The sequence below is a fragment of the Talaromyces proteolyticus genome (assembly GCF_021365285.1).
Source record: "Talaromyces proteolyticus strain PMI_201 chromosome Unknown BGW36scaffold_4, whole genome shotgun sequence".
NCBI classification, from domain to species: Eukaryota; Fungi; Ascomycota; class Eurotiomycetes; order Eurotiales; family Trichocomaceae; genus Talaromyces; species Talaromyces proteolyticus.
The window spans coordinates 902,580-926,261 of NW_025764280.1; the positions used below are offsets into that span (position 1 = coordinate 902,580).

The following is a 23,682-nucleotide window of genomic DNA, read 5'->3' on the forward strand; positions in this document are numbered from 1 at the left end:
TTATAAAAATATTTTTTACTTCTAGTAAATTGTTAGTAAATAGGGTCTGTATCAGACTCCCGAAAATTTGTCAAACCTGACAAACAATCTTGTCATGTCAGAAGTGGGTCCTGACAATACCACTCCCTACAAGGAATTTCCGACGACCAGTGCCCGCCATCACTTTTTCATAACTACATGGATGCTCTGATTTGACTCCCTCACCTCACATATCGTTAATAACCAATCAATAAAGGGCCGAATAATAGATCCGAAAATTTAATCATGGTTAAAAAGAAGCGCGGTCATCCAGACCTCGAAGAACTCCTTGGCCGACCGTGGTGCTACTACTGCGAACGAGACTTTGATGATTTGAAAATCCTCATTTCGCACCAAAAAGCCAAGCATTTCAAATGCGAAAGATGTGGCAGGCGGCTCAACACAGCAGGAGGTAATAAAACCCTTTCTCTGAATATTCTTTTTTCATGATACTGAAACAAGAGTCTAGGTCTGTCGGTTCACATGAGCCAAGTCCACAAAGAACAGCTAAGTGCCGTCGACAACGCACTGCCCAATCGATCAAGTCTAGATATTGAGATTTTCGGCATGGAAGGCGTCCCCGACGACGTCGTCCAAGCGCATAACCAGCGCGTCATCACACAATTCCAGCAAGCAGAAACCGAGCGTCGCGCGGCAACGGGGAATCCGCCACCAGGTCTCGCGAAAGACGGCGGTCAGGCGAAGAAGCCAAAGCTGGAGATGTCGGATTTGAAGAAACGGCTGGCGGAGCATAAAGCCAAAATGGCAGCTGAAAAGACGGCGGATGGGAGTAGTGGTGATGCTACACCTGTTGGAGCCGGGCAGAGTGCGCAGCCTCAAAGTGGTCTTGTGAGTGTTTTACTATTTTTCAATAATATTCAGAAGGACTGTGCTCATGTCTTTTTAGGGGCAGCAACAATATACCCAGACCCAGCAGCCAGTTAGCAATGGCCCGGCTGCTCAACAATATACTTCCTATACACAGCCATATGGCTCTACGAATCCTCCTTATCAACATGCCCCCAGCCCTGTCTACCAAACCTTTTCGCCAGGCGGACAACAGCAATATCCAGGCTCGCAATTCGCCTCTCCACCTCAGTTCCAGACTGGACAGCCTGCGACATCCTACACAGCTACAGCTGCACCCCTTCCTTTTGCGCAACAACAACAACAATCACAACTCCCTGCAAGAACTCATACTCCGCCATCGAATTTACCACCATTCCCACCCCGTCAAGGTAGCTTACCAACAGCACCTGGCCTTCCCCAACGTCCAGCTTTTGGCGCTCCTCCAGTGAACCCGCAACAAATGCATCAGATGCACCAGCTACCTGCCGCACCACCGCCATCCGCTCACAACTACGGCCAATCTACCCCAATAGGCGAGCCCCCTGCATCGGGAGTTCCGCTGTCGAGTTCCGTTGACGATTTAATCTCAGGAGCCGCCAGGGCGGCCGATGGAGCCTCGGCATCACAGACTCCAAAACCAGAGCCGGCAGCTGACGAGAAGAAGGGAAAGAAGGAAAAGGAAAAGGCAAAGACAAGGTTGGTCTACTCCGACAACGAAACTAGTCCAGAGGAAAAAATGGCGGGTTTGCCGCGATACGTCTACACTCCTGATCCGCGCCAAGAGACAGTTCTGTCCGATGCTACTATTCCAGCGGTTGCGCGGCCCTCGACGAATTCGGACGATGTCATCGATGCATCTGGTTAGAATTGCAACAGCGCTTCTCAGCCAGATCTGATTGTTGGGTTAGTTTGAAGAAAGCAGAGATGAATGAATGAGGCTCTTGGACAACCAAGCTAAGTTCGACGCAAATCATAATCAAATTCTTAACCTTGATTGAAGAACAAACACAAATCTCTCTTCTCCCTGATCTATTTAGTATGGCAAGACAACCAACCGACTCAATCACACCGCTATATCCCACAACAATTTCATCATCATGATCATCAAAACCACCCGTGGTCGTCTACTGGTGAGTGGACTTTCTACACAAGGCTGGCTGGCTGAGCTGAATGAGGTTTTACACTTTTACCTTCTGGTGGATATTCAATATAGTAATAAGGTGTTTCCGAATCTCGTAATCGAGCTTCGCCACGAGATATAACGTTAAATTACTTTCAGAGATATTTGGAGTTGCGCAGAGGTTTCATCTTGATTATGGTCATTCGCTTGTAAGTTGTGAGCGCGCAGGTTAAGATAAAGGTAGGCTTGTTTTTATCGGCTATATTTTTATTTCTTATTCATGATAACAGAGTGTTTATATTTTGATTTTATTCAATTTTCAATCATACACTGAGATGTAACATATGGCCCAGACGTAATTAAAGGCACAGATGATATCTGTACCAGTGCGCTGTTTGTCTTCCTGCACGATAAATCTTTACAACAACCCATGATCCCCCACAAGGCAGTCAAAAGAAGTGTGCCAAAGTTAGTTTGGGTATCAATCGATGCATGTAGTATGAGGTAAATAAAAAAGAAACGTACGCTTTACTTTTAGCCCCAGCCCCGAATCCAGCCTTGCAAAATTATATCCGCCGTAGCCATGATGCAGGTGACAGGAAATACAGGGTACGTATAGGAGTGTAAATACATTAATAGCGCGAATTTGGGCTGACTGGAGAGTAAAACAGGGTAGAAATTAGAATTGATATAAAAGCATTTTCTCTGCACGTGACTGGGTGCCTTGGGCGAACATATACACCACAATCGTTAATGCCCAAAAATGACCGGAGCATTTTAAAAGAACAGCCAGTAATAGCAATTCGGCTTTCAGCCTCCAGATAGGAGACACGGATACAGTTGTCAACGCTGCCTAAACTGGCTCATTAAATGGGCGGTGAATGACGCCTTCCAGTATATACCAATCATTTCATGGTGTCGTTTTCGACAAGGCTGAGCACCGCCCACAATCCCTGCCATCTGGTGTGCTAATACCGGTTTACTGTCAACGATGTTGGAATTGCTTTTTCAGCCTCCCCCTCACACATCATCCAATCTCTAATTTGAAGTTGTCTTCTTTTTCCTTCGAGTATCGACAGGCACCCCATAGCGATGATATACTAGTACCGGTACATCATGTCTCAAGACCAGCCTCAGTTGGACAACTCCGACTACACGGTTGGGTGGATCACGGCGTTACACTTTGAAAGGACAGCCGCTGAATCGATGCTCGACGAGCAGCATGCTCCTCCTAAGCAGAAGCACGAGAACGATCACAATAACTACGCACTGGGCTCCATCATTGGCCCAAATGGTAATAAGCATAATGTAGTCATCGCAACTCTTCCATCTGAACGCTATGGAACAACACCTGCTACAGCTACTGCGATCCAGTTACTCTCCAGCTTTCCAGCTATCAAATTTGGACTGATGGTTGGTACTGGCGGCGGTATACCATCTGAGGAGACTGATATCCGGCTGGGTGATGTGGTGGTTGGTAACGACAATAATTGTGGAGGTGTTAGACAATATGATTTTGAAAAAGTCACGACAAACGGGGTTGAGAAGCTTGGTGCACTAAACGCGCCACCTCGAGTCCTGCTTAGCGCCTTGAGCACACTTCGAAGCAAACATGAAAAATTGGGAAGTGATGTACCTGCTATTTTGGAGGACATGCGTAAAAATTACCCAGTGATGGTTAAACCGCGACAAGGAACCGGCTACGTTTACCAAGGAGCTGAACATGATCGCCTATTTGAGCCGGGTTATATACATACTGTTGGCAGCAGAGATTGTAGCCAATGTGACCGTAAGAAAGAAGTGAGACGTGAAGAACGAGCCGACCTGGATCCTTATTTTTACTACGGTACCATTGCTTCTGGTAACAAGGTCATAAAAGATGCCAAAGTCCGCGATATGTTCCCAGATTGTCTCTGTTTCGAAACTGAAGCAGCAGGGCTGATGAACGATTTCCCGTGTCTCGTCATCCGTGGCATCAGCGACTATTGTGACAGTCATAAAAATGACAAATGGAAAAGGTATGCTGCTGCAACAGCGGCTGCGTATGCTAAGGAGCTTCTTCAGGTTATCGACGTGACGGAGATCAGGAGCACGCCTGAGGCGCGCACATTAATACCTCAGCGTCAGTTGTTAACGATTTCTTCTTCTCCTTATGAGGATTTCGAACCAGAAAATGTGGCGGTTTTTTCTCGCTAGCAAAATAAAACCGACTATATTTATTTCTCATTCTTGCTGTTTCCATTAATTTATCTACAGTGTGTAGATGAGGTCTTGCTGACTTGGGTATATAGTTCAGGGAATAGAGGGATCTGTAAATAGAATCGAAACGCGCCTAGAGGAACAGCATGTACAGAAAAAGTGGCTTAAAATCTTCGAATGGCTGACTTCACTTAACCCATCAGCACGACACGCGGATGTCAAAAAGCCCAGGGTTGAAGGAACAGGCTTATGGCTGCTTAAGGATCCAGGTTATGTCGATTGGTCCTCAGGATCTCCTACTTTCCAAACAATGTGTTGTTATGGAGACCCAGGTTCCGGAAAAACAGTTATTTCGTAAGTTGAAACAAGTCTATTCTTGGGCATATACCTGACTATCTCAACAAGGTCTCTTGTGATTGATAGATTGACCGAACATACTGCCACACAGGACAAAGTCGGCCTAGCATACGTATACTGTGACTATCGAGACCAGGCCAAGCAGACGACAGAGAACCTCTTTAGCTCAATCACCGAACAACTCTTAAGCTCTTTATCTGAAAAGACTGGAATTCCAAAATCTATCGAAGATCGATGCGAAGCCTTGAAGAAGCAAGGAAACCCCCTTGGCTTAGAGAATGCAAAAGACCTTCTCCTTACAACTTGCGCTGAGTTTGATCGAGTTTATATTTGCATAGATGCCCTTGATGAATTGGAACCACACAACCTGCGGCTGCTTTTAAGATCGATGTGTCACGGGCTGTCTGTTCAGCTTTTCGTCACCGGCCGTCCATTTATCCAGGAAACAGTTCTAGAGTACTTGAAAGACGAGCATAGCGTTACCATCAAAGCTCATGAAAACGATATTCGGTGTTATATCGAAACAGAACTTGGCGGCCCTAGAGATTCTGCATCTAAAGCCATGAACGAACAGCTCAAAAAAAACATTATTGCCAAAGTCATTAACTCAGCTAGAGGAATGCAAGTCTACTAAATCACAACGTTTCTACAATTTACTGATTATGAGATATAGATTTCTGTTGCCGGTTCTACAAGTTCAAGCTGTTTTGCAGGAGATAAATGAACGCGATCGCCGAGAATGCCTAACAAGGCTGCCATCCAACCTTGACGAAGCATTTGTGAAAACAATGACTCGAATTCAGCAGCAACCAAAAGCCATGTTTGAGCTAGCAAAAAAGACTATTGCATGGATTCATTTAGCGGGGCGTTCATTTACTGTGGATGCACTTTTATGCTCCCTTGCCGTTAGAGATGATGATAAATCTTTTGACCCGACAGGAAAGCCTGAGCAAGAAGTCTTGCTGCGGTGTTGTCATGGTTTGATAGTGGTTGACCAGGAGACATCTACCATTCGTATGGTACATTACTCTTTTCAAGAGTATCTCTCTAGGCAGAAGGAAATTTTCGGTATTGATAAACGGCAATGGCACAGTAACATTGCGGGTACTTGTCTAACATACTTGAGTATCTCGCCTAAGGAAGATGAAGAAAAGTCGAGGAAATACCTTGTCAATTGGTGGGCAAAGGAGCAGGAGAGTTTTAAAAGGACAATATTTTACTATGCTGCTACAGAGTGGGCTCGCCACCTTCGAGCAAGTGATGAGCTACCAGGTGCGGTTTTCGATCTAGCTACAGCATATTTCAATACTTATGGGCTGGGCAACTTTGAGAGTTATCGCTTGTTGTTTCACTTAAATTTGCGCGAAGTTTTAGAGAACCCTCCCTTGACCAATCTTTCTGGTCACATACTAGCTTGCCTTGGCTTTGAGAAGATCATCTTACACCTGATCCAGATGGGCTTGAATCCAAATTCTAAGGATAATCACGGCAAAACACCGCTTTTCTGGGCTGCTCGAAATGGGCATGAGACAACAACAAAAACCTTACTCGAAAATGGAGTGGATATCAATTCTAAGGATAATTATGAACAAACACCAATTTTCTGGGCTGCTCAATATGGGCATAAGATAACAACAAAAGTCTTAATTGAAAATGGAGCAGATATCAATTCCAAGGATAATGATGGCCGAACACCAATTTTCTGGGCTGCTCAAAATGGGCATGAGACAATAACAAAAACCTTACTTGAAAACGGAGCAGTTATCAATTCCCAAGATGACAGTGGCAGAACACCACTATCCTGGGCTGCTCAAAATGGGCATGAGACAACAACAAAAGTCTTAATTGAAAATGGAGTAGATATCAATTCCAAGGATAATGATGGCCGAACACCAATTTCCCGGGCTGTTATATATGGGCAAGAAACAACAACAAAGGTCTTAATTGAAAATGGAGCAGATATCAATTTGGAGGATAATGATGGTCAAACACCGATTTTCTGGGCTGTCATATTTGGGCGCGAAGCAATAACAAAAGTCTTAATTAAAAATGGAGCAGATATCAATTCCAAGGATAATGATGGCCGAACACCAATTTTCTGGGCTGCTCAAAATGGGCATGAGACAATAACAAAAACCTTACTTGAAAACGGAGCAGTTATCAATTCCCAAGATGACAGTGGCAGAACACCACTATCCGGGGCTGTGCAGAGCCATCCAAACATTTATATTCGATTTCCTTTGTCCAGAATGAGAGTGGTGGAATTATTGATAAAAAACGGTGCGAAAGTGGATTCAATGGATGAAAATGGCAGAACACCCTTGTCCTGGTGTGAAGACGAGGAAATAGCGGAATTATTGATCCAAAATGGCGCTGCAGTGGATTCGGTGGATGAAAGTGGCCGAACACCATTATCTTGGGTTGAAAATGAGGAGGTAGCAAAGCTATTGATTGAAAAAGGTGCGGCTGTGGAGTCAGTGGATAGAAATGGCCGAACACCACTTTCGTGGGCGTTATTAAATAAGCGTATATCTATCGTTAGGCTGCTTCAGAAGATGGGAGCAGGTGTGAAAAGAGGAAATAAAAGGGCCAAACGATATCATTCTGAGCCATAGCAAGTGATCTTGATGCTAAGCGAGGATCATAGATCTCACTGAGGCACAATCGATGAGGCACTTGATAGAAGAGCGATAGTAGGGTGCAAGTGCCTGTCAAATCCAAAATGATACGAAATAAGGACACTAATGGTGAAGAAGGCAGAAAGAAGACGATAAAATCCATTTAGTATAATACTAATACCCTACGCAACATGCTACGGTCTGAGGTTGATGTACAGGATGGGGGAGACGTGCAAAGAGAGAAAAGAAACAGAGAACAAAGTTCTGATGATACAGCCAAATTGTTACTAGAAGGGGACTGACTGTACTTAATGTACACGGTGAGGACGGTACCAATAACAGTACTGTAAAAAGCTGCTAGCACATTTTAAGTTGTTCCTGGCGAGTCAAAAGGGCAGCAGAAAATTATGAGCCTTCAAGACCCTGGCTACCTACAGTTCATGTGGAAGTTCTTTATTGGCCGCGGGCTATATGTATATCCTTACACGAAGGTTTCCGGTATCAATGCCATAATAATTACCAGTGATGTTGCGAATACCAAATCAATATTAAAATTGTGGTTGAAAAGCAATCGTAACCTAATTTTCAGCGCCAGACACGGGCCCGGAGACACATTATTCAAATATTCCAGGTTCATTTTCCACAACACATTTATTTCATAGAACCACATTTCCCAATGCTGAAATCAGTCGTGGATTGATATAGATCGCAAGAATAGCCAATCAGAGCGGGCCGGGAGATTAGTAATAATCGGCCTCGGAACTGCGTTCGGAGTCCGGACAATAACATGGCAACGACAACATGACATATTATTTTTTAGCTGTCGAACAAGTCGAATATCTTCCTCAATAACACAATTCAACTATATTTCACAATGGTATGATGGCTGATGTTATTCCACACTGCTAATATACTCACTAACCTGTCTCAGCCCTCCTCAGAATTCACCCAAACATCCGCCGGCGTCCTCTCGCTGCTCACCTCCCTGGGCGGCGCCATCGGCTATGCCCGCACCGGGTCCATCCCATCCATCGCAGCAGGTCTGTCGGTCGGCGCGCTCTACCTGCTCAGCTTGGTCCGTCTGCGCAATAACCAGTCGTACGGCGAGGAAATTGGGCTGTTGGCATCAACCGTGCTAGGCGGTGCCTCTGTGCCGCGAGCGATTCGGCTCCGTAAGCCGGTTCCTGTCGCGCTTAGTGTGTTGGCGACATATGGCCTGGTGTTGTTTGGGTTGGCGTATCGTGATAAGAGGGCTAGCCGGATTTGAGATGTAATAAATACGGATGGAATCGGGAGCAGTTGTCGTCTCTACCTCTGCCTGGAGAAGCATTCCATGATTCACATGTACGATGGATCGGGTTAGGAGTGTAGCTAAATACTAGTCAATGGACAAGAACTGGTTAATGGACAAGAACTGGTTACTCAGTTCTGGTGAATATCTATACGATTTCTAATTAATTAATGTTGTTAATCTGCAGCATTGATTACCCCCGACCCTGACTCTGTGAAAGAATCGGAGCTAACATACATTAATAATGCGACCTCGTGATGGATCAGCTTTGCAACTAACTGTCTGACATCAAATACAACTGAAGCGGGGTTGTCCACTATCAAAGCTCCGGATAATTATCCAGCCGCGCCTCTCTCATATTCAAATTTCTGACCCGTTTTATTTTGTGATGACTCACCTAATCTCATGCGGATGAGAGTACAGCACGTGCTCCTTTGCATAATGCATATGCGTCCATGTTTCTTGCTGAACGAACCACCCGCAGATCGATCGACCACTGTGATGCAAGACTCACAATCTTCCGGAGTCCAGTTATCTGATTGACAGATGCAACACCATTCAGTGGTTGTTCACATGCAGAGAGAGTGTGTCAAAGGCGGCTCCACTGCCGATCTCCCTCGACTGCCTAGCTCTTTTGCAGTTAGCGACATGTAAAAAACTTTGCCCGCCACCTGACCCGCAACAGGCTTAACTACTAAGGCGACGACTCCCCACTCGCGATGGCGCTTGGAATCTTTTCTTCGTATTTGTTTTGTTGTTTTTGCTCTGATCTCTACTTGACAGATAAGCTGGGTGCCTGCTGGGGACGGATTGATGAGGTTTTGTTCTGTCTCGCATTCTAGATATAGGTGTTTCTAGAGAGGAATCATATCATATTCTATTGTGCTTTTTTCTTTCTTTAACCGATCTCCTCGCGGCAAGTCCGTTAAACAAGATGCTACATAGAGAGCCAAAGCTGCCGGTTAGGCAGCTTCTAATATTATGTGAGTAGTCTGTGGTATCAATCTAAGAAGCAGCCTTCTAACTAGTACTAGCAATATGTCGGTTCGCAGAACCTGGTAAGACAAATACGTATAACCATCTCGCATGGACAAAGTTGACGAGCTCCAGTGGTCTTCACATCGGTGCTCCCATATCTCGTACGCCTTCCTTCTCCGTCCTTAAATCATGTTCTAACCATACCAGCCCGAGATGATGGAAAGCGTCGGCGTGCGCAAAAATGAAATCGCAAAATGGGTCGGCATCTCGTCCGCGGTGGCCGCCATCAGCCAGTGCGTGATGGCCGTTCCCTGGGGCGCATTTTCAGACCGAGTCGGACGCAAATACACAATCCTGCTGGGTCTCACATCAACGATGTTTTTTTCGCTGATGTTCGGCTTCTCGAAATCCCTCGTTTCGCTCCTTATTGCCCGAGCGTTTTTGGGGCTGATGAATGGGAATGTTGGCATTATTCGTACCATGGTAGCGGAACTGGTTCCGGAAAGGGAACTGCAGCCGCGAGCATTTAGTATTATGCCGTTGGTGTGGACGATAGGTAGTATTTTTGGTCCGGCATTTGGTGGAGCTCTGGCGAATCCGGCGGTTAAGCATCCCGGGATTTTTGGGGATTGGGAGATTTTCAAGAAATATCCATTTGCACTGCCGAATATTTTGTCTGCATTGCTCTTTGTTGTTGGGATTACTACTGGGTTTCTGTTTCTCGAGGTACATTCCATCATGCATGAAATAGATTCACCAACTCACACCGGTTAGGAAACCCTGGTAACTCGCAAACATAAACGCGACTATGGCTTAGTCCTCGGTCAGCTATTAACCAACTCCTGCGCTGGCAAAAGAAAACCCAAGCACTATGCCAAGCATGATATCGTCGACGAGAGAACCAGACTCCTCCAAGATACCGACGATGATTTCAACAACATATCCAAACACACCATAAAACCCAAACAAAAACCCGCAAGTTTCAGAGAGGTCTTCACGCCCCAGTCAATTCTCGTCCTGATTGCATACACCATGATGGCGTTACATAGCATGGCATTCGATTCCCTCTTCCCCGTCTTCCTCCACCACCCCCAACAAGACATGCACGACAACCCGGATGTCAAACTCCCCTTCAAATTCGCTGGCGGATTCGGCGTCGGTATGTCCCCTACCCCCTCCCTTTTCCCCCTCACTATACTAACCCCCCAATCTAATTCCTTCAGACTCCCAAACAATCGGCATCCTGTACACCCTCATCGGCATAATCGGCATGTTCGTGCAATTCCTCATCTTCCCCGTCGCCGCACGACGCTACGGGGTATTAAACTGCTTCAAAGTCGTCGCCATCCTCTTCCCATTCCTCTACGCCGTCACGCCCTTCACCGTCCTCGTACCGGCGCGCATCCGCCTAGGGACGGTATTCTTGTTAATGATGTGGAAACTAATGCTCGTAATATTCTGTTTCCCATGTTGCACGATCCTGCTCACGAATACGGCGTCGAGCCTGAAGATCCTGGGCACGTTGAACGGCGTTGGTGTGAGTGTGAGTGCGATTGGGAGGGCGAGTGGGCCGGCGATTGTCGGGTGGGCTTTTACGGTTGGAATTAGGCAAGGATATGGGGTTGTGCCGTGGTGGATTTTGACTGTTTTGACAGCGCTCGGTGCAGTGCCGGTTTTTTATATTGTCGAGACGGATGGGTTTCATGACGCTGATGGTGATGGTGATGATGATGATGATGATGATGATGATGATGATGATGATGATGATGATGATGATGATGATGATGATGATGATGATGATGATGATGATGAGGTCGATGAGGGACGGGTTCTGCATGAAGAAGATTGATATCCTGGTTGGAATGTGAAAAGGGAGGGATTTGACGATATGATTCATTACCATTTGGTTCGGCGTTTGGGTTGTCGGTTTATATTGCGGCATTCATGAGATATGATATACATGATTCTGCATATGCATGGCTTTGCATTAAAACATCGAGGGTATATATTAGACATTAATGGAATCCTATTAATTGCTTGTTTAATTTTATTCGTAACTCTTACAACTAGGATCAATTGAGTATTGTTGAATATTCTATATTGATGTAATGATTGCATAGCTGTTCTCGTATATAAATATTCCTCATGTTCATATTTATACCATACTAGAGACTAGACAAGAGATTTTGGCTATGTTCTGATACCAACTCAATCAACCTCACAAACTTGCATGTGCTGACTTTTAAACTGCACCCATTCACAGCCCACCCGCTACTTGAGTAGATCAACTACCTGACTGATTCGCTCTTGAATGATACCGCTCCATCTCTGTTCCATCATTAGCTCCATCACCTTCAAGACTACAAATTACGATCATTTAGAATTAACTTACCACTGCATTCGTCACATTCCCCGCATCAAAACTCTCTACAAGTCCAGGATACGTAGCACCAGCATACCCGGTCCAAAGCCCCGGAGCGAACACTACGTGCTTATACCAGCTCCGGCCATCCAGACCATCCTCATACAAGAACTTTCGTTCGATGGTCTTGTATTTCTCGTTGACGCTGCGGATTTGGAAGAACAGCTGGACTTTCTTCCACCAGTGATACCATGGTACATCGTCATGGAGGTGTGAAACCAGCTCAGCGGCGTAAGCGTCGAATGAAATCGCTACATCGTGCAGCTCGGCAATGGACTTTTCGAGTGGGCCGAAGCTAAAATGGGTGTTTTTAGGCAGACTATGCGCGTGTGGCTTGATATGGTCGAGGTACTCCCGAAGACCGATGGCGTAGTCAGTGGCGTTCAAGCCTAGTACTGGTTTCTCGGAATAGTAAGCTGCTAGCAAGGAGAATAGTCTCGCCGTGGTGACATGGTATTTCCAGCCCGGATCACCGAAGCGTTTCATCCAGTCAAAGCTATCGTAGTTGGAATGGTAGTGGTAAACTGGATCACCGGGACCGCGGGCAAATCCAATAGACACGCTGGCAACACCGGCATAGTCCTGGAATGCAGTGAAATCACTGCCGCTTCCCATGGTAGCGATATAACCATTCCAGGCATCCCGAACTGTCTGGCCTTTGACAGTCTGGTTTGGAGACTGCACAAGACCGGTGACCTCGTAGATTGCCTTATTGAGGAGAGGACTGGCACTGACATCGAAATGGGGACCACTTGCCGCAACATCGACATTGAGGTATACCACATTAGTCTTCGAAAGCCACGGCAGTTTCTCCTCCACCCATTCTGTAGACCCGACCAATCCGTATTCTTCGCCATCCCAACTAGCAAAGACAATCGTTCGGAGCGGCTTCCAACCCGCCTTCAGAGCATCACCGAAGCTCCGCACGACTTCATTGAGAGCCGCCGAGCCACTGTTCGGGTCGCCGGCGCCCCCAGCGATCCATGCATCGCGGTGATTGCCCAGAATAACTACTTCATCCGAAAGGCTGCCTTTAATCACACCGATAACGTTCCATAAAGGAGTCGTCACGTATTCCTGCTTATTATAGAGGTTCACTACAACATCATCAGGTGTTGGCCCAATGTGATATTTCACGCCTTTATGTACCAAGCCACCACCTTGCCAACCCTCGTTGAAATCAGCTGCTTTTGGACCATGTCCATTGAGAGCTTTGAGAAGCGGAAGGGCCTCCGTGTAGGATATGGGAAGAGACGGGATGGATGGGATGGAACCCTGGGGGTCTTGTCGATCAACTCCGGGTTTAGAGGCGTAACCTGGAGTTGTTGGGTCACCAGGGGCAATGCCTTCATCACCAAATTAGTAAACTATAATAAAGCTAACCCGATATCACTTACTTAGAAATTGGACACTCCCCCTTTGAACTGCGGTAGGGTTTCGGGCAGGTCCATTAGGATATGCTTTGTAGCCATTCAACTCGGTAACCTCGCCATCCTCCTGGGGATCAGAATAAATAATCACACCCACGGCACCCAGATCTTGCGCGCGCTTCACTTTCAAGCCACGGAAGATAAATCCATACTTGACAAGGACTATCTTGCCCTTGACAGAAATTCCTGCCTCTTCCAAGTCCGCAAAATCCTGGTAGGTGCCAAAGTTTGCATAGACGTACGGAGCCGTGACATTTCCGCTGGCCGAGTAACCATGGAAAGTAGGAACGCGATCCGGCAGACCGCTCGTAGAATCCTCGTCCAAGACGTCTTCCTCCAAAGTAGCCTCAAAAGTTATTTCGTAGTTATCGGCAGTCTGTTTCAGAAGGGCCAGTCGATGGTCCTGTGGGTAGTTAATGTAGACGTCGTACGACGCAATAGTCGTATCCTCCACGCCAAATTCCTTCCATTTCTCTTGTGTCCAGAGTACCTGAGAGAAATTGCGGCCGGCCAAGTGCGGGCCAGCAGTATAATATCTGCTCCATTCCTCGATTTTCTCGGCTGTCGGTGTCTCTTGGAGAACCGCTTGCAGGTCTTTATAACCAAGTCCGTGTCCGTGTGGCCACGACTGCGGGTAGGGATGAGCCCATGGCATGTAGGACCAAGACGAGCCCAGTCCGGTCGGCGCAATAAACAAAATAACAGCCACAAAGAGGACGAGCCCTAGGACTACGGTGCACGAGCGGCGCAAGGCATGATGCGGATAACGATGACGCCTGGGAGCCGTCTGAACTACCAGGAGCGGAGTTGTCTCCGAGATAGGCATGTCGTGAATCGCTTTTTCCTTCATAGCGTAGGGCTGAGGAGGAAAGATGCTGCGCTGCTTGACTCCCGGGAAGCGGAGTGACCTAGAGCAGCATCAGAAGGAGTTTACAGAGGAGACAATTATTAATTTGAGAATGAGTCGTGAGATAAGAGAGATCAATCACAACATTGCCAAGCGGGGTGAGCTAAGCAGCTCTGGCGGTGACGTTATCGGGCCCACTCTTGGCATCCCAGACAGGAAGGTCCGGGTTATGCCCTATCCTTTGCTGATATATATATATATATATATGTGCGACTCAATATCATAGAGGGCAGATACATAGAACTTCCCTTGCCCTACTACGTACCGTTTTGCTTTTCTCAGGACTATTTCTAAAATACAAAACTGAAAATACTTGAAGACAGATCAAAAGCATTTAGGCGGAATATCAGAGGAAAATTCAGATAACATTGAAATTATACACATATGTACCTAGTTTTATGATCGCCTTTCCATCAAAAGATTTTTAAGGTTCCTTCATGGCGTCCGGCTGCCATCAATTTGGTATTTCTGGTTCAGTGGTAGAGAATCCGGCCTATTTCCCCTCAACATCCCAGGCAATACAAGTGATGTCGATTTGGTCTATATCTCCTTCTTCAATTGCTGAATCCGGCGTGCACTAAAATACATGTGCCTCGTGTTAGAGAATTATTATTTAAATAGCTCGAATATTATTTTCAAGCATATCAATGTACTAACAAAACAAATCATATACTTATAACTATGTACTCCTACTGTAAACTGTAAACCATGCCCATGGCTTCGGAAGGCTGTTTCCGTCAGCCAACCGCACATGAGAGCCCAGTTGGGAACCAATAATATTGAATGCTTTCTTCGCTTCTACCGCAAACCGTGCCTGTGCCGAGCGGGTGGGTCAGTCGGTATTTGTCAGGGAAGCCGAAGGGCTGAGAAAGGATGAATCGTATTATTGAGAAGTTTCGTTAGCCTTGTTGATCAGCTAATTACGCGTTCTATGCCTTTCGAAGCTGTTAGGTAACATAAAGCTACTAGCTTCTTAGGCCGGCTCGAGATTGATAATGCGGATAACTTCGTGCCAGAAGATCCTGATACTTACATCTGGACGCAAGAAATGATAAAACCCTATTTTATGAACAGATTTTGAATTTCATACCGTTTACTAGTAGCACTAGCCCGGGATATCTATTGATGGTTCAGGGGCTGGCGTCCTTAAAAGGGTTATATTATAGTGACACAGCTCGCCTCAATGTCAAATCCGGGGTTAGTGCGTCGGGACCATTATTAGCTTCTAATAGTCTTCCCCAACATTGTCCAATAATAGTTGTCTCAAAGCCTTCTAGGGTTTCAGCTGACAGCTGGTGACATGTCGCGACAAATTTCCCCGTCGGTCCAGGAGAAGACCCAAAATTATGGCAAAAGGATTCACCGTCCGCCCATAGTTGTCTAGTCGTCGTAACAAATTACTCGTACCTCAGCCAGTCTTCTCTCTCTCTTTCCTGAACTTTTTACCGGTGTAGAGATTATTGTCTTTACAAAGCATCAGTTGTACTGTTCATCTGCGAAATGTTCACCTGCGAAATGTTCACCTGCGAAATGTTCACCTGCGAAATGCTCACCTGCGAAACGGCATATCTACATGAGAGATTAGGCAGAATATTCAGTATTAAATGATCTACGATTTATTTTGACTGGATGAAATTATTTACTAGTCTCCCATATACCGAGCACATATTCTTTTAGTCTATTAAATGCAGAGAACGGAGATACTAAACGATTATTATCGTTCTTCTCACTATAAGGTCAAAAGTATGTGCAAGGCTCTAGGCGCAATAACAGTTGAATAATACGTCCGTGCCAATTCGCGATCAACCTTAAACCTCGTATTGCTCTGTGGTTCTGACTGGCATCCCCACATGTAATGCATGACTATAGGGAATTTAGCTTTGATTTACTTCCAGACTAAACGGCCAAAATTACTCTGTACGGCCATAGGTGTGAGTTGACAACTTGAAGTGAGGTTCGGGAGCGGGGAAAAGTAGTCTACTAGTAGAATTTTAATACAAACACTGTCACATGTAGAATCCACATGGCGTCAAATGAACTCGTGCAGTAGGCACCGCAACACATGAAACGCCTCGGTGCTTTGATCTTCGGCACTTGGCATATCAGTCCTGTCTCCCGATTTGAAAAAACTGGGGAATTTCAGGGCCTAACGTTTTTACATATTAATGGCAGAATGCTAAGATTTTGACCCTCATCCAAAGCTTCTTTATTTCTAAAATTCACACAACGGCTGCCAGCGTGGAAAAGGCAAGCATGGATCCCAACACAACTCCAGCCCTGGAGCCGCCTCCCGGGGAGGTCAGCAATCTTCATGATCCATACTCTCTCCGTGTTTACATGTACATTACAGCATCCCTGGCGCTGACTCTTTCAACTGCTGCGGTCATTCTTCGCATCTATACCAAAGCCCGGGTGACACGAAGCGTGCAATTCGAGGAATACATCTTGATGTTATGTCAACTCGGAAATTTCGCTTTCACAGGCGTGATGATTTATGCGGTGCAGCTGGGACAAGGAACCCATCAATGGAATATCTCCATTGCGCATGTTCAACGGCTTATTCAGGTACTGTTTTCAGAATCCCGAAAATTTCTTTTTAGATCATGACTGACTTGAAAATGTCGCTTAGCTCGCAAACATAATAGAAATTATATACTGCCCTACTATCCTCGGCGCAAAAACCGCAATGGTGTTACAGACAAGGAGATTCTTTGTGGTTAACAGTCGCGGGAAGGTATACTGGCTACATGAAGTCCTGCTATGGACCAATGTGGCGTGCTACCTTGCCCTGATGTTGAGTTTTATTTGCGCCTGTGTTCCCCGGAACAAGCTGTGGGAACCAACAATCCCAGGGAAATGCGTATCATCGAATGGCATTCTCATCGCTTCGTCGGTTCTCAACGTGATTTCCGACGTTGCTATGCTTTTACTCCCTCTGTGGGTGGTGAAACAGCTTCAGCTTCCTCGAAAAATCAAAATAATGCTCAGTGCGATCTTTGGGACAACAGTTTTGTATGCCACGGTTGCAATAAGTATAATGCATAACAGTGGAGCTGACTATTTCGTTAGGGCCAGTATATCAAGCACCTGTAGACTGATATATGGAGTGAAGTTAACTCACACTGAGGATTTCACCTGGGGAATAATGCCGGTTGGGCTTTGGGCGTAAGTATTCTACTTACTATATACCCCTTTATCAACGTAGTATGTTGATATGGCCGTGCTAACAACTATGGACTCCCTTTAGTGTCGCTGAAATTGCCAGTATTATTATCGCGAGCTCATTCCCGATGCTGCCAGGGTTTGTCAAATATATTAAAGACCAAGCAAGGTCCGGTCAAGGACAATCATCATCGGGCAAGTCAAATTACAATGTGTCTGGGCCAGGGCAGAGTCAGAGTGTTGTTTTGAATAGTATCAAAGGACAACGATTTTCGCTCAACAAATCTCGCGACCGAAACAGTTATCATCAGATACACGATTTCGCTAATGGAAATCACAATGCGGGAGATATCACGAAAACTATCCATATTCAGACACAATCTGACCCAGTGTAAGGATAATTTTGACTTTTCTTTTGTGGGTAGTTGGGCAAATATAATTAAATAACGATAACACAAATGTACATATGTAGTAATAATAATAACAATAATAATATCAAACCTACCTATATAACAATATGTGCGACACTAATCAGCCCAATCAGCCGACCGTTCACAGCGCTCACTGAGTGATCACTAAGGCCGATAAGCAGGTCAGGGGACCAATAAGTACTTAGTGAGCATTATAAGCCTCTTCACTGAACACCTCAACATGCACACTGATCATGCATAATTTGTGGCTACAGATTGTAGGAAGATGTAGGGAAGTTATAGATAGATAACAAGCGAGGCCCCATTTCAATGTATCGAGTTACCTTGCTCTTCATAGTTCTTTAATCAAGTTACTCTGGTTACTACTGAGAGGCTCAGCAAGGCGATCTATAATTAAGGTGCTACCCGCACCTTAAGAGATCTCTTCTATTTTAGTTGTATCATCAGTTCATCGTTCCCCAAGGCACTACAATATATCGTTACTAGTTGCCCTGAGGAACCTACGTGTGGTTCAAGTTATGGTATCATACCTCGACATAACCAGTGATAACCAAGGCGGATCCAGGTTTCTGAAAAAAGAACTATCATCTTGACCCCGAGGAACGATACGGAATGGAGTACTAAGGTAAAACAAGACAAACAATCTCAAACAAGTAAGTATTACCCAAAGAAGAACAATGGCAGGAAACAACTCCACAGCTGGGTCAACCACAGCAGGAGGGGCTGTTAGTGTGCAGCAGGTCATACAAATCAATCAACAGCGCAGGGAAAGAATTGCTCATCTTGAAGCAACTCAAGGATCTATGGGGCCACGTACAAAGATCAACAAATCTACTCCATCCAAGAAAGAAAAGGCTAAGCCCAGACCATTCCTTGTATACATATATTCCTACTTCTTGGTCAACTCTCATTCTATCATGAATGAAAGCTAGCAGCTTCTACCTTCTTGGAAGCACCTGCTTTGGATTGGTTTAAGCCATTCCTAAGAGCCAGGTGCGAAGAAACCGAAGGGGGAAAAAGACGAAGATGTGAAACAAACCTTTACAGTCTATATATTGTTTGTGGACAAACTCAAAGCCACTTTTAGAAATACCAATGAAAAAGTCACGGCATCTAATTAATTGTCTAAACTAAGACAAAATAGATTCATGGTAGAATATACCATTAAGATACTAAGAGATCAGTTCATTTATAGATTAGAATAATGACGCGCTAGCTGATGGGTGCTAGAATAAATGTAAGGATAAAGTTAAAGATTAAGTAGCAAGAATTCCTAAATAACCAGATACCCTATAGGTATGATAACCCTTGCGGTACAGATTAACAATCACCTAGGAACGTAGAATGGAAAGAAAAACAAAAAAGTCAACATAGAAATTATATAAAAACAAATGGACAGCCAATTAAGGGAAGAAACAAGAAGATCCCTTCAACGAAAACCTATGGAACTAGATGCTACGCAGGAACAAACCAAGAAAAATATGTAGGAAAAATCTAAGGTTAAATTCGCCGAAGTTTCTGGCCACGACCAACTTAGTTCTGACCACGACCAGCCGGAAGTTCCCCGGAAAACAATGCGGGGTGTGGAGAACCTTATTGATAATTGTATTTTGGCCTCCTCGTTTCTCCCGAGACTGTTAACTGGTTTCGTCAATGACTCGCTATCTCTACCTCGAGCCAACTATTAATCTTCTTTCTCTTACGTTCGAAACTTGACTTGTAATAGGTTCTTTTTATCATTTGAAACTTTGCGGCAAACGAACCTATGGCTTCCCGACCTCGGGTGTCTCGAGCCTGTGACCGCTGCCGGCGACACAAATTGAAGGTAATGTGTGAATCATGCCCGATTTCAATGCATACCCGGATCACTTACTTCATCCAGTGTGACAAACATAGGCCGTGCACTCTTTGCGTACATTCTAATAGCGAATGCGAGGCGAGCCACACCCTACTTCAAGATAAGACTATAAGGCGCAGAAATCGTACGAAGTATGAAGGCCTAAGCTACCACGCTTCTAGACCGCTGCAATCTGTCACGAATATTATCCCACGTCAGCCTACGTACGGTGGCCATGAAGGACATACCACAGTTGAGACAACTCTTCCCCTGGTACAGGACAAAGGGACGGCACCAACAGAGAACCAGCACTTCGGCGTCAATATGTCCAGCTTGGAATTTGCTCGCAGCGTATTTGGTGAAGAGGAAGATATCGGGCGTTCTCTGACACGTGGCTCAATCCCTGGCGATCTAGAGCCTGTCACTTTGGATAGTAGTACTCCTTGGCGCTTGAAAGATCTGCAACTACCACCTGAGCCGATTATACATCTCTTGATCGAGGCGTACTTCTGCCGCTTCCACTGGTACATCATTCTTTTCCACGAAAACTCATTCTGGAACAACACTTACAAGGCGTACTGTCAACCGACATGGCGGCGGCGGGATCTACCCGATGTGATTACTGTTCTGATTGTTGCCGCCCTAGGTCTCCAGTCAGTGTTGCCGGACTGTACTTGGCATGGACACGATACTTTTCGCATTCATTCCATCAACCATCGTCAATTACTACTAGACCTGGTTAGTGAGGTGCGTCTTCACCTGATCGACCTCCTAGCCAACCCCCGCATTGAAGCGGTACAGGTCAGCATTTTGCTTTCTTGCTTTCACATGTTCCACAATTCGCCAAATCTGGCGTGGAGCACGTCAGGAATGGCTGTAAGAACAGCCTACGCTCTCGCATTGCATACCAAAGCCCCGGCTAGTCAAGACCAGATTGCGGCCCAAATTCGCTACCGATGTTGGAATCATATCACAGTTGGCGACAGTTTCGTTACAATGATCTACGGAAGGCCAGCCTCCGTCGACGCAGCATTTTCAGACCTACATGAGCTTGAGGAGATTGATGATCTTACCATTCCTCCCGCTCTACGAAACCTTCCCGGGTTTATTGAATGCGGCAATATTACCTCGAAATTGACCTTTCATCAGTTGAAATTCAGGCTCTATTATATTATCCGTCAAGCCTTGAATCGCTTCCGGCTTCTCCGGCCAAGTCAGACGATGACTAATGATGATATAGTAGCAATGTCACAAGCGATAAAAGACGTAGAGGCTTCGCTAGCCCTATGGCGTCAAGAACTTCCTCGTCTGTGCAATTTTGAGTATTGGAGCGGGGCTGACCGGTGGGCGCGACTGGAGTACTCGCTGCAGAATCAGCCGGCAGATATCCAAGAACATGCAGAAATAATTCTTCTCCAGGCCGCCATGTTGCAACTGTTATATGATGGCGCTGTCATCCTCACCCATAGACCTTTACTAAAACGTCAAGTGAACTCAATACCTCCATCCGGGTTTGTGATTGATTTGCTACAAAAATCATTGGATGCTGTTATATGTGCAGCTCTCCGTATATCATCCTTTCCGGTTCACAAATTTGAGAAACATTTTGTGGTTTCTATAATCTTTCACTACTTCTTCATGGCAGGTGTGATCCTGTGTATCATTCCTACAAGTCAGCCATTTACCAATACTGCTCAGGAGGCAAAGGCTGGGGTTGTAAGGATTATACGTGCTAGTCGAGCCATGGCGCATCATAACCGCATTGCAAGACAAACTGACAAGTTACTTACCGAGCTATTGAAAATAGCCGTCCAACGAGAAACAGAAGAAGCTTTGAATACCTCGGTGCCTGGGTATCACTGGGATGAGGCGGAGCCGCTCTTGAGCTCAGAATTGTCGATAACCAAGGATGCTCAGGTCCCTTTGGAGGGCCCAAATGAAGATTCTCAAGTCAACACTACGCTATATAAACCCTACCACGGGTTAAATCACCGAGGGTTCAGCTTGGATATACTTGAGCTACTTCAATCTTACCATACATTTGACACAGGAGCAGCAAGGGATGAGCTATCAGATCAGTGCATGTTACCGAGCGCGCTGTCACCACTGGACCATCATTCGGTGTTTGTTTCTGAACAACTAGATGATATATTTGGCAGCCTGCAGTCGTCCTATAGCTGACACTAGCTTCTCATGGTTCGTTTTGGCGATCGTGCAAGCCGTCAACTTATGTAACTCCACAGTGTCAGTTGCCACGCATACATTGAACCACATTCCATCGTGGAAATGGTGGGAGTAGGGATGCTTATTTTGATGATATATCAAAATTTGCGCTTCATCTAGGATTGGTGAGAAATGGCAACCATATTTATGGTGATCAAGTTAAGAGGGATACGTAAGCGATGTATTATGAACTGACCGTACTAAGCAATAGGTACTGGGTGATATATCAGACTATGGACCATAGATCCTCTAAGGGCCTTTCTATCGTCTTCTCTAGAGTGGATGGAGTCGCTGCGGCTGGTCTACCTGAACCGGGTAGTAGGCACTATGAGCCGTCTCGGGATTTATATGTTTTTCCCACAGGCCCAACACCATCGCCATATGGTCTATATTGCCAAAGAGGTGGCCACAAGATATTAGCCACCACTCTCGGTGTTGTGAGCTACAGTCAGCTTGTCGAAATGGTTTTGGCATATGCCGGCTCGACTTGAGCAGGAATAAAATGCGAAGAGAGTGTTTTGGCTAATGAAAGGATTTAGTCCCTTTTCTTGTATGGAAGAAGGGTAGAGAATGGCGAGGATGATATCAAGATCAGAGCCGTATACTAGATAGCTGTGTGCTGAAATATCATCTCGTTCTACCTATGCATCTGCATGTGTAGTAGTCAGTTGGCAACTACTCTAATCTCCTTATGTGCTACTACATTCGCATCATGATGACCTGGCTCTAGCCAACTCCTCACTAAGCTCTAACGTAAGATAACGTAAGAACAGCCCTGGTGACGCTTCGCAGGATTATAGGGATCGTCCGCCTAAGTAGTGCATCCAATAGACCTTCCGCACGGTTAATTGTCGTTTGGTATTGACAGGAATATCAGCCCTTTTATATGGCAATAGAGAGTAAGGTGAAAGTCTTTAAATTATTAAGGTGTGTCGCCTCACGACAGGTCTTACTCTGCATAGAAGGGTTATGACTACTAAAGAAGGCCAATCGCCGGATCAGAAGATGGTCTTGGCCTAGGCGGTGCTTACCAGGTCCATAATCCCTTCGAGAAAGTCACATGGATACTTTACTTTCACAAAACTACAGCATATCAACCTAGGGACGATCGAATCAACCTCACCCTTGTTGTGCCAGACGATATCCCACACAAATCCGTCTGTCGCCCCAAAACTGCCACATCCCATGCACAACATCGGCTTCGTAACCATCCTACCATCTCTTTCGCTTAAAACTCTCGAGATCCTCATATTTATTGCACAAAGATGTCTCATCAATGACAAATCCCACCCCAGCGGGTAAATGGCAACTGTCAAATCCCGTGTCAGAGGTGAGATCATAGTCGGGAGTGAAAGAGAATATAAGCTTCCATATCAGTAGCTCTTTAATAATTTCACACAAGAATATATGAAGAATATCTGCAGCATATCGTCCAGAACAAGGAGCGTTGAAGTGTATCCCTCGTTGCAGACACAACCAACTTCCTCTCGAACCTGTGGAGCGCCTACGGATGACAAAGAGCAGGGATTGCAAAAACGTTAAGCCTCTTTTGTGGAGTCACTACCAGCCTCGATGAGCTGTATAGCCACATACATGGTTTCGTGTTCGTCCTCTGTGAATTTCGTGTCCCGGGACAAAAGTATATTTCTTACAAATGGTAGAGGCGCAATGTATATATCAATTTTGTTCTTCACTGGCACCCACCCGACCGGAAGATCTCATAGTTTAACTGTCTCAGTTATTCCCAGTGTTTCCGCCACAGGACTTGATCTAATACTACCAAAGAAAAGAGTGACCTCATTTTATAGGTCCGCAAGTTCCTGGTTGGATTTCGCTAATT

At 45.5% G+C, this 23,682-nt stretch overlaps 7 protein-coding genes across 7 annotated transcripts; 6 read left to right on the forward strand and 1 right to left on the reverse strand.

Moving 5' to 3' along the window:
* Positions 1-264: 264 nt before the first annotated feature.
* BGW36DRAFT_291553 (uncharacterized protein) lies at positions 265-1,732 on the forward strand (the record flags this gene model as incomplete). Its single annotated transcript, XM_046210846.1, has 3 exons — positions 265-430; positions 488-873; positions 926-1,732. The coding sequence occupies 3 exons, from the start codon at positions 265-267 to the stop codon at positions 1,730-1,732; spliced, it is 1,359 nt and encodes a 452-aa protein (XP_046074116.1).
* Positions 1,733-3,103: 1,371 nt separating this feature from the next.
* BGW36DRAFT_415482 (ankyrin repeat-containing domain protein) lies at positions 3,104-7,158 on the forward strand (the record flags this gene model as incomplete). Its single annotated transcript, XM_046219322.1, has 6 exons — positions 3,104-4,109; positions 4,279-4,540; positions 4,592-5,168; positions 5,257-6,480; positions 6,517-6,579; positions 6,616-7,158. The coding sequence occupies 6 exons, from the start codon at positions 3,104-3,106 to the stop codon at positions 7,156-7,158; spliced, it is 3,675 nt and encodes a 1,224-aa protein (XP_046074117.1).
* Positions 7,159-7,926: 768 nt separating this feature from the next.
* BGW36DRAFT_128685 (UPF0136 domain protein) lies at positions 7,927-8,907 on the forward strand. Its single transcript, XM_046209338.1, has 2 exons — positions 7,927-8,038; positions 8,093-8,907. The coding sequence occupies exons 1-2, from the start codon at positions 8,036-8,038 to the stop codon at positions 8,426-8,428; spliced, it is 339 nt and encodes a 112-aa protein (XP_046074118.1). The 5' UTR covers positions 7,927-8,035; the 3' UTR covers positions 8,429-8,907.
* Positions 8,908-9,386: 479 nt separating this feature from the next.
* Positions 9,387-11,279, forward strand: BGW36DRAFT_293158 (putative MFS transporter; the record flags this gene model as incomplete). The annotated part of the gene is made up of 6 exons (XM_046210971.1): positions 9,387-9,435; positions 9,487-9,510; positions 9,563-9,591; positions 9,638-10,156; positions 10,205-10,589; positions 10,654-11,279. The coding sequence occupies 6 exons, from the start codon at positions 9,387-9,389 to the stop codon at positions 11,277-11,279; spliced, it is 1,632 nt and encodes a 543-aa protein (XP_046074119.1).
* A 211-nt stretch (positions 11,280-11,490) lies between these two features.
* On the reverse strand, positions 11,491-14,260 carry BGW36DRAFT_374088 (putative peptidase, M28 family). Its single transcript, XM_046215642.1, has 3 exons — positions 13,250-14,260; positions 11,823-13,198; positions 11,491-11,758 (listed from the first exon to the last, which is right to left on the reverse strand). Exons 1-3 carry the CDS (start codon positions 14,130-14,132, stop codon positions 11,702-11,704), a joined length of 2,316 nt encoding a protein of 771 aa, XP_046074120.1. The 5' UTR covers positions 14,133-14,260; the 3' UTR covers positions 11,491-11,701.
* Positions 14,261-16,442: 2,182 nt separating this feature from the next.
* Positions 16,443-17,746, forward strand: BGW36DRAFT_357077 (uncharacterized protein; the record flags this gene model as incomplete). The annotated part of the gene is made up of 4 exons (XM_046213845.1): positions 16,443-16,754; positions 16,819-17,201; positions 17,259-17,354; positions 17,437-17,746. 4 exons carry the CDS (start codon positions 16,443-16,445, stop codon positions 17,744-17,746), a joined length of 1,101 nt encoding a protein of 366 aa, XP_046074121.1.
* A 1,801-nt stretch (positions 17,747-19,547) lies between these two features.
* Positions 19,548-21,800, forward strand: BGW36DRAFT_337927 (C6 transcription factor; the record flags this gene model as incomplete). The annotated part of the gene is made up of 3 exons (XM_046213000.1): positions 19,548-19,607; positions 19,665-19,764; positions 19,861-21,800. The coding sequence occupies 3 exons, from the start codon at positions 19,548-19,550 to the stop codon at positions 21,798-21,800; spliced, it is 2,100 nt and encodes a 699-aa protein (XP_046074122.1).
* Positions 21,801-23,682: the final 1,882 nt, after the last annotated feature.

Excerpts from the sequence above, each read along its gene's own strand:
- BGW36DRAFT_374088 (XM_046215642.1), bottom strand. The coding sequence starts at position 14,132 with ATGAAGGAAAAAGCGATTCACGACATGCCTATCTCGGAGACAACTCCG. Across the intron at positions 13,199-13,249 it reads GGGGAGTGTCCAATTTCTAA|GCATTGCCCCTGGTGACCCA; the intron begins GTAAGTGATATC and ends TTGGTGATGAAG. Across the intron at positions 11,759-11,822 it reads GGAATGTGACGAATGCAGTG|AGATGGAGCGGTATCATTCA; the intron begins GTAAGTTAATTC and ends ATGATGGAACAG.